Genomic DNA, 10,732 nt, shown 5'->3' with positions numbered 1-10,732 from the left:
GCAATATAATCAAGGTTAAGCACTTTATTAGAACTTAAATTTGATTTGAATAACTGTTTAAAATACTCCCTGATCGCCTTGCATATATCATTTGTGTTCTCTTTCCAGTGGCCATTTATATCTTTAAGCCTTTCAATGTTGTTTTTCTTCTTTCTATTTGTAGCTCTGACATGAAAAAATCTAGTATTTCTGTCCCCCCTCCTTTAGCCAGGTGATCTTTGACCGTTGGGCCCAATATTTCTCCTCTTTATCCAGCAGATTTCTGAGCTTTACACGCATCATTTTGAGTCTATTTCCCTTATTGTTGCTCCCCTGACCATCCATAATTTTATTAATATGGGCCTGCAAGTTTTTAATCTGGCTGCGCACCTGATTTAGCTTTTTAAACTGCCACCCACCCAGCTCTTGACCCATCCTTTTTATTTTTTCCAGCGTATCCTGGGACCCCCTCTGCCAAGCTTCCTTAATAATGTTTTTTGCTATCTTGTTCTTTGCCCAGCAAGCTTCATATTTGAAACTCAATCTTGGGTCCCTAAAATTATCTCTCGACTTTCTCCCTTCAGTGTCAAAAAAGATCGCGTCATGATCAGAGTTAGACTGCCTAATCACCTTGGTTCCCATAAAAGGGAAACTATTAACATCATTGGCAGACATCAAGAAGCGGTCAAGTCTCTCTTTAACCATTGCTGTCTCCTCCCTATTGTTAACCCAGGTGAACCACCCATTGTCCGTCTTTAAATCCACCATTGAGAATTCATCAATTATCTTGCGAAAATCTTCCATAAGAGCCTTTGGTTTTCTCCTCCCTCCTTCTTTTTCCGCATTCTCAAGGATAGCGTTGAAATCACCACCAATAATCCATTTTTCCTTAACATCCTTCCCAACCCTTCGAAGCATGTTCCAAGAGCTTTGACGTTTGCTAGGTTCAGAATTGCCATAATATCCCGTAAACCGAATCTGCTCGCCACTCTCAGTATAAACCTTTGAATCAATGTGGTTGCTGGAGTAAGTTTGAATTTCCACCATATTACTATCTTTCCACATCAAAGCCAAGCTACCACTTTTGCCTTCAGCGTTGACCGCCAAACCTCCCTCAATTCTACATTTCCTGCGTACAGAAGAAAACCTATTAGCACTAATTTTAGTCTCACAAAGGAAAACAATATCCGGATCATTCACAACAAGAAGTTGCTTTAAGTCACGAACCGTCGCAGGGTTTCCAACCCCACGACAGTTCCAACATATGATTTTCATGGCTCCTGGCGGGGCTGGTCACCAGCCACCGCCTTAACAGGTGAAACGCTATCCATCAATCTCCTTTTAACTATTTTGATCGGGCTTTCTTCTGTATTGTCTCCATACAAACTCCTCATTCGCTTTCTCTTATGCTTAAATCTTCCCATGCTATCACTTATTGGTTTGTGAGTTCTTTTTTCCACAGGTGAGTTCGTTATCGAATCTTCTTCGCCTCCTTTTTCCTTTCCTTTTCATTCAATCTGCCCACTTTCATCCCTCGAATTTATCTGACTCTCTTCTATGACCTCGTTCATTTGAGTCTTTTCTTTAACTAACTCCACCCCATTTCTTCTCATACTCCTATCTTGGTTTGGGGACACGATAGGTGCCCTCAACCAGCTCCCAAACTGAGGGTTTAGTCCGCTCATCAGTTCACTCTCCTTATTGATGGTGCACGTTTTCACAGTATGACCTATTTTTCCACACTCATAACAGAAGTCAGGAAGCCTCTCGTACTTAAGCACTCCTATCGTTTCCGTCCCGTCCTTGTCCACCAGCTTCACAACCCTCCTCAACGGGTTTAAGATATTGATTTTTACTTTGATTCTTATAAACTCTGTCCACCCTCCATTCCGATCCTTCCAATCAATTGCCACCAGCTCTCCTATAGCATTTCCAATATCCAAAGCCGTTTGACGGTCCATGAGTTCGATCGGGATATTGTAAACCCTTAGCCAGAACGGCGCCATCCAAAATTCATACGTATCTATTACCATTCTGATCTCAAACGGTACCATGGAGAAAAGGCATCGATCGAAGAGCCACGGCGTTAAATTCAGAATACGGCTTTGGTCCTCCAGGCATCCAAATTTCACAATGATCGCCCCTTCTCTTAGCGCTACAAAGTCCACCTCCTCTTTTGTGAACCATAACGATTTGAAGACCCTGTACATCGCCTCCCTATTCGGCAATTCAGTCGCCATGATTTTGCCAATCCCCCATGACTCAAACCCACCTGCATTATTAACATCCATTGTACTCATAACTCGGGTGGACTCATCTTCTGAAAATTTCAACTTCTCCAGGAGTTTGTTGATTTCATCCGTCATTGATCCTAGATCTTTATCTTGTCTTTCTTCCATCAGCAAACTGTCATGTCAAAACAAGAACCCAAAAAGTGAACCGTACCAAGAAACAAAACCGACTATTCAGGAAACAGAGAAGTAGAAGACACAACAACGCAATCCCCCAACACAAAGATAATCCAAATACGAACAAGTCCAAACGCTAACCTAGGACAAGTTTAAAAGACAAGAAAACCAAAAGTAAAAAACTAAAGATATTCCAGCGAGAAACTTAAAACCAAAAGAAAGCCGGCAAGCAGGAAATAATCAAACCACGAAAAGTTCAAGACCCCCTCTTTGACAAGCTTCGAACAGTCGGAAAAAAAAACTGTTCATGCAAGAACGATGCAGAAACATAAAAAACCACAGGGAAAAAGAATAAAACAAAAGAAAAAAGCGAATCCCTCAACACCGACAGAAACAAGAGCCCTGACCACCGTAGGGACCACCCAAAACAAGAAAGTCCCCACTTAGTCAGACCCAAAACCCACAAGGACCAAGCAAAATCTTTAATGCTTAGGAAAAAGAACCACAAATCCACCTTACGAAAAGAAGAAACACAAAAGAAATTGAAAAAGGTATTGAAACCGACCAAGATCACCGTAAAGATTCGAAAAGCGAGCCCTGCACAAAACGTCTATTCCTACGCAATCAGCAAAAGACTTCCAATTAACGTCAAATCAGATCCTCCTTTCCCACCGAACTGATTAAGGATATGATGAAAAACAAAACACCCTAACACAACAACACGCAACACCCACTGATAACTGCCATAATATTCATCCGAGTAAGGCAGACACACAAACAAAAACAAGAACTTTACTTATTTTTTAGAAACAAAAACTGAGCGCTAAATTTTTACGGCTACGAAAAAACATGGACTTCCGACCCAAACCCTTCAAATCAACTAAACCTTTCTCCTACCTAAGCTAGCGGATATGGGTTGAATCGGAATAAATGCTAGACAGCCTCTTTGCTTTTCAGTTTATTTATTCCATTTTCATATGATTGTAATATTACGATTTTTAGTATTTATTTTTTTGATATAATACATAAAATTATTTATAGCTCTTCCTCAACCATTAAATTAAATAAGAGGATAATGCGTTTTAGTATACTCAAACTCACGTTCTCTTATAGTGACAATAATATCAACTAGACTAAAACTAAATCCGCTGCTTTTCAGTTTTCTAATTATCACCCGTTGGTGATTAAATAATATTCTCATTTTATTTTATGCTAGTAATAGTTTATTAACTTATTCTCCCTTTGCTCTCAAAATTCTTGCTATATTATAGGCATGTCCTAATTAATTATTCTTATTTAAATCAATCTAAAACCTATTGTATCAATTATCATTGGTGGGTTGAGATACCATTCTCCTAGGAAGTCGTGAATCACACTGACATAAGTTGTCCGTTACAGTTTGATTTACTTAAAACTTTTATTTTGTCAATACATGGACAACACTCAAACTTAGTTTAATAGAAAAGATCAAATAATAATGATGATGAAAATTTTGCTAATCTAACGTTAAGTTGCAAAATTAGTTTAATAAATTCATCATTATTCATCTCCATGCTTTCATTAATTTTCATCGCGGGCACCGAAAAATAAAAGAAATTGCAACTTAGGTATTATTGTTAATAATTATTTTAATTTTAGTTATCCAACTAAAATTAGTGATCAAAATGAAAATTTATTAAAGTTAAGTTATTATAATCAGTGTACAATAACATTGAGTTAATGAAAGTGACACAACAAAAAAATTATTAAAATTAGGTGACTAAAATGAAAGTAGTTGTTAATGGCAATACCTAATTTACAATTTTTTTATGCTTAAAATAAAAACTTATAAAAATTAAGTAACCAACTATATAATTTACCCTAAATAATAACCATCAACATATTTATAATCTCAAGTTTAACATTTATAACTTTTTTAGGGTAACTTTCTATTTTCTCATTGTCATATATCGTGATCTATACTACTATATAGCCCTAAGTACTTCTTTTCATGACAGTTGTCCTTTCCTATTTTTTGACATGAAAAGATTATGGTCAAATTTCATCTTTAATCCCTTTACCTTTTTGAGATTATATTAGAATGGTTAATTTCAATTATGACATTTATATTTAACTCAAAATAGAAATCAAATATCTATACTTTAGTTTCGACATAATTTGACACCTCAATTCTTAAAATATCATTAGTTAATTTAAATACTTTATTTCAATTACAAGTTTATGTGAATTTTTAAGAATTGTTAACGCTGTTAAAATTCTCTATTAAATTCAGGTCCATTATAGCGTTGTTTTTTTTTATTTGGATACCACGTGGGTATCTTTTTAATTTCAAAATGTCACAATAGCAAATTTAGCAAAAGAATTATAACAGTGTTAACAAATGGACCTAAATTTTTAATTTTAAAAATTAGAGGGACTAGATTCCTAAAAAAAGTATAGAGATTAAATTCTAAATATATGATGGGTGCAATAATTTTTTCGGATAAATGGTGATTTTATTATCCAAATAAGCATGATTCTACTACATTGAAACATCAAAAACCTTAAACCAACAATAACTCCTATGCAAACTACTCTAGTATATTCCAAACTGTAAATAATTGAAAATTAACTACAACTCTATCATGCTTTTACCACTAAGTCGAATTGGAACTAGAGGTGATCATGGGTTGGGCTACCCGGCCTGGCCCGACGGCCCGCCCGAAAAATGGGAGGGTTCGGATAAAAATATAGGCCTAAAAAAAGTTTTTAAACACATATACTTTTTTGGTGTTGTAAAATTTAATATGGGCCGGGCTCGGGCTTTGAAATTTTCTTTCATGTCGGGCTTGGACAAATTTTTAAGCCCATATTTCGGGTCGGGCTAGGGCCGGGCCTAGAAAATGGGCATAGAATTTTGTCTAGGCCCGGCTCGAACCCGGCCCGACCCTGCCCATGATCACCTTTAATTGCAACAAATTCCTTTATAGAATACAAGATTCCACTATCATTCCTTTGATACCCCCTAAATTGACTTCTGTTATGTTCTTCCCAAATCAAGTACACATACGTACTCCAAGCAGTCCTCAATATAATTGTAATGTGAGCCTTCCCTTTAAGCTTTGTATAAGCCTACTGTAATTCCCTTTGCCAATCCATGATCTCTCTATCAATCCTGCATAATCCAAGAATAGATTTCCATTTGCTTCTTGAACATGAGCATTCAAATAAAATATTATTCCTGGTCTCTAACTCACTATTACATAACTTGCATTGTCTATCATTGATAATTACCCAACTGAAAAAGCTTGACTTTTGTTTGAATTCTTTCTAAAATGACTATCCAAGTAACAGCTGCATGTTTTGGGATATGTAATGAGAACCAAATCAGTTTATGCCATTGTACTTTGCACCTTTTCTCTCTAGCCTTATTCCAAATTTTACTTACTGAAGCCTTATTTGGATTAGAAAACATGTTTTTAAATTGAGTTGCTTCAGCTCTCATCTTGAAAAGCTTCCTCAAATACCTGTTAGAGTAACTGCTAAAACAGTTAATTAGTTAGATAGTTGGTTGATTGGTTCAGGTTAGTTGAAGTCTGTTTGAGGTAGTTATGTACGTTACTAGCTTCTAATAATAGACTAGCTGTGTATAAATACATGAGGAGCGTTTGTGTTCAAGATAATGAAATGAATATACATCAAGTTTTATAGCTTAACATGGTATCAATTGTTCCATTCTTTTTCCTGGGATAGTTTCTTGAGCTTCTGTGATATTCATGGCTCTACCTTCCAGTCCGTCTGTTGTACAGTCTACTACGCCAGTGATGGCTTCGAATTTTTCTGATGGAGTCGTAGACAGTTGATTCTTTTCGACCAAGGGAATCAGTGTTTTGCTTGATGACAATAATTACTTGTTGTGGTGTCAACAAGTTCTTTTAGCAATCAAAACATATAAGCTTCAACATTTTCTTGACTCTCGCACTATGCCTCCTCCTCGATAGGTTACAGATGACAATGGATTTTTGCAGGAGAATCTTGAATTTGCTCGCTTCAAATAGCAAGATAGTGCTCTGGCCTAATGGCTTCTCTCACTGTAAGTATGGTCGTTCTACCACTCTTATTGGGCTGGATACTAGTGCTCAAAGCTGGAATGCTATTATTACTTTGTATGGCAGTAAAACCATATCTCAATTGATGTTTTACAGATAGGTGCTCCATTCTCAGCGTAAGGGTGATCTTTCTATAAAAGATTTTTTAATGAAAATCAATGGGTATTGTGATAATCTTACTAGTTGTTGGGAGGTTATTAGTGAGCATGAACATGTTACTGCCATTCTTAATGGGTTGTCACTTGAGTATGAGTCGGTTATTACAATTATCACTACCAGATAGGTGCCTTACAATGTGCAGGGTGTAACTACTATACTCCTTGATGCTGAAGTACGACAACATATTACAGTACTTGAGACTCCTAGTTCAGCTAATTTGGTGTCTCATTAGTCTTCAACTTCTGCGGTTGACAGTATTTCTGCACCAATGTATCGTCCCTCCTCAACTGCTTGAAGATGATGGCATGCTCACTCGTATGAACCTTGTGTTCAATATCAGCTCTGTGGGAAGTCTGGTCATTTTAATAATTGATGTTGCTCTCGATTTGATACTTCATACAAGAGTATAGGCTACAGACCATCTATATCTCCACAGGCAAATCTTTGCATGTTTGGGTCTGGTTCTCCAGTGGCACCTAGGGTGTCCTCCATGCCTGGTGCAACTTCTACTAATTTCAGTCCTCCATCAGGTTGGTTCTTTCCTCCTACTCCAGTTACCAGGTAGACTAGTCTGTTTGTTCATAATTCGTCACAGCCTAGCAATACTTCTTCTTCAGCAGCTCTTCAGTCTCAGGCTTACCTTGCAACTCATGCAACAGTGGCAGACAATGTGTGATATCCTGACTCTGGTGCCACCCATCACCTGACAAATTCTACTACTTCACTAGGTGAAAACGTGTCATACAATGGTTCAGGTAAAGTATATGTTGGTAATGGCTCTACTCTTCCGGTCATATTCACTGGTCAGTCATCATTGCTCACTCGATCGCGACCTTTGTTCATGTAATTGCTATTATTTATACCTGGCATAACAAAAAATCTACTGTCTGTATCCAAGTTTACTAGGGATAATCAAGGGATATTTGAGTTTTATCCTACACAATGTCTGGTTCGTGATCTAAAGACCAATGAAGTTCTCCTTTGAGGCTTGGTGCATGATGGGTTGTACAACTTACATTTGAATGATTACTGAATGACAGTGTTATCTTCTGACTAAGCTCAGTGCTTTACTACTATGGCCACAGTGCCTTTAAGTATTTGGCATTCTAGGTTAGGTCATCCGTGTAATGCTACTCTTAAAAAGGCTCTACATCGGTGTAATATAATGTTTGGTGCAAATAAAAACTTTTCTCATTGTGCTGCTTGTCACTTAGGAAATTAACATAAGCAACCATTAAATCAGTCCCTGTCCGAGTATACTATGCTATTGCAACTAGTAGTTACTGATGTTTAGGGACTAGCTCCGGTCGTCTCTAATGGTTTTCGTTATTATGTTGGATTCACAGAAGCCTATTCCAGATATACTTGGGTTTATTTTCTGTAAAAAAAGTCAGATGTTTTCAATGTTTTTCCTCTTTTTCGTAGACAAGCTGAAAGAGTTATTGGGTTCAAACTTAAAGTTTTGCAAACAGATGGAGGAGGAGAATTTCAAGTGTTGAAGAGGTATTTGTCTTAATAAGGAATCATACAGCGTGTTACATGTCTATATACTTCGAAGCAAAATAGACTGGTTGAACGAAAGCATAGACAAATTGTTGAAGTTGGTCTCTCCATGCTGGCTCATGCGTCTATGCCTGTCACTTACTGGAATGATGCTTTTAGCAGTGCAATTCATTTGATAAACTGGCTGTCTTCCTCTCCTTTAGGTGTTTTATCATATGAAAAGCTGTTTCAGAAACCACCAACATATTCGTTGCTTCGAGTTTTTGGTTGCCTATGTTTTCTCAACCTTCAACCATACTATACATCCAAACTGCAGTACAGATCAACACTATGCACATTTTTAGGGTATTCCCTATGTCATCAAGGGTATCGTTGTTAAGCTAGTGAAGTGAAGATATATATCTTACGTCATGTGACGTTTCATAAAACTGAATTTCTATTTAAAATCCTCAGTCCCAAGTCGATGTCTCTTGTACCTTCTCTGCGATCTAGCTCCAAACTGCTTGTCATGTCGCCAGCTCATACAGCACATACTGCTTAAGCAGCCACAATGCCTTTAGTTAATCGTATTAATTCCTTAAATGAGGCCTCAGTGCTCCGTGTTGCTAGTCTAATATCATCTCCTAGTGTCAGTTCCAGCTCTAGGTGGTTTAGTTCTGATGTGCCACACATATCTCATCTGCCGCATTCTGCTCCAGTTAACTCTCATGCTATGGTTACACGTAGCAAGGTGGGTAGCACTTGTCACAGGGCTAAACTTTTCGTCTCGCGATTCATGAGGCCTTGGGTGATCCGTTCGTCGAAACTCACCTAAGTCAGCCTTTACTCAAATAAGGATTCCTTAAGAACTCCTCCAAGGCACCAAGTTGAAGAGCGGAAGCGATTTATGCCAAAAGAAGCTACAAAGAACAGAAACAGAGCACACAAAGTGTTCAAGTAAATTATCTCAGTATTCTCTTATTCACAAAGAATAATGAAACAATTAATAGAGTGAGTACAAATAAGGGAGAGGCTCTCTATTTATAGTTGAGCTCCCCTAAAATTGACGGTCAAGATACATTTACATTGACGGATGAGATTAACCATATCCCTTTATTTTAAGGATTTACAAGATATGCCATATCAAATCTAATATAATCTTTACAAGATATGATTCCCTCAATCTTCTAAGATTAGTTACCAAATTAGCCTAAGTTGTCATATCTTCATTATAAGGCCAACCAAGCTTCAATCTGACAGGCTTCTCTAATAGCTCTTTGAATCGGGCCAGTTCTCGTGGGCTAAATGATCTCCATCTAAACAATAGACCTCCATTAGATGCATTTGGTTCGATGGTCACGGGCTTTGAACTGTGGCCCATGACATTCTCCCCCACCTATTCTTGCAACACCCTCGTTGTGACTTTTGAATGACACTGGCTTGATTCACATCGGTCTCGTCTTGACGCCTTAGCATTTCCCTTCTTTTGAAACTTTTACCTCAGCTGATGTCACTTCTTAACTCGAACCGTCCTACTTGTTTGTAGATCTCGATGACAGGAAGTTATGTCACTCTCTTGCCCACATTCTAACTTGACTCGAATAGAATCCTCTTGATTCACAACACTTGGCTTCGCTTTGCCCACAGTCTCTCGGTCTTTTTGCTCAAGAACTTCGAAAGGGCCCCTACGTTTTTGCCAAGTCAACAAGTTAGAATGCAACACACTATCAAAGTGTTCGGAATATATCTTTGTATTTACTCTGGTCAACTGTCCCACATGCATCACTGCTTTTTCCTTTAAGTTCGATACACCACCCACCTCTCCTATAGGTGGAAGCCTTGTCGATGACTCGGCCAACTTTGACGCTTCACTCAATTTGAGCCTTATTGGTCCCAGCTTCACCATTTTTATCGTAACTTTTCCTTCTAATTTCGATGACAAACCCACCTCTTCTTTGGGTGGAAGCCTCTCCGATGACTCACCAAGCTCAGACGTTGTCTTTTCTTTGACTCCAGCTTACTTTAGACAGTTCTGCAACTCATACGGACCACGGCACATGAAGCACTTTATTCACTTCTTTTTACTCCACTTTGCCCTCTTGGATTCGACTTTTCCCTTACTCGAACCAAGCTTTTTGGGCTTCTTGTCTGCTCCATCGTTTCTTTGATGACAGATTTCCTCAGACACTTCCGTAACCTATGAGAACCATGACACAAGAAGCATTTCACTAGCTTCCTCTCGCTTTCGGCCCTATTGGCTTCGAAACCCCTTGCGCTCGAACCAAGTACCAAGGCCTTACCCACCGGCTTCTCCTTAAGCGTAAATTTCTTCGGATATTTCTTCAATATGTATGAATCGTCACAGAGAAAGCATTTTAACTTATCATTTTTCCTGTTGGGTTTCTTCTTCCCAATTCATAGTTTCCCATTACCACAATTGTCTCTATTGTCATTGCCATCAACAATATCTTCCTTGTGATCCTTTTCACATATGCCCCTTTCCTTGAACTTGGAAGACCCAAGCTTGTCTTTTTCTAGACCAAGCTTGACTACGGACTCAACTACGGTCATGGCTTCTGAAGGCTTTTGGACACCTCTTTGTTCCACCTCCTGTCT

At 38.2% G+C, this 10,732-nt stretch overlaps 1 protein-coding gene across 1 annotated transcript; it reads right to left on the bottom strand.

Annotated features, from left to right (window-relative positions):
* Positions 1-180: 180 nt before the first annotated feature.
* On the bottom strand, positions 181-1,254 carry LOC107902728 (uncharacterized). The gene has a single exon (XM_016828859.2). The coding sequence runs from the start codon at positions 1,252-1,254 to the stop codon at positions 181-183; it is 1,074 nt and encodes a 357-aa protein (XP_016684348.2).
* Between the last annotated feature and the right edge of the window lie 9,478 nt (positions 1,255-10,732).

Source organism: Gossypium hirsutum, chromosome D05 (assembly GCF_007990345.1).
Source record: "Gossypium hirsutum isolate 1008001.06 chromosome D05, Gossypium_hirsutum_v2.1, whole genome shotgun sequence".
Taxonomy (NCBI): domain Eukaryota; kingdom Viridiplantae; phylum Streptophyta; class Magnoliopsida; order Malvales; family Malvaceae; genus Gossypium; species Gossypium hirsutum.
Note: the sequence above shows the minus strand (reverse complement) of the source record. Positions and strands in the feature narration are given on the sequence as shown.

What these genes read in the sequence shown, in the direction of transcription:
- LOC107902728 (XM_016828859.2), bottom strand. Translation starts at nt 1,254, where the DNA reads ATGAAAATCATATGTTGGAACTGTCGTGGGGTTGGAAACCCTGCGACG.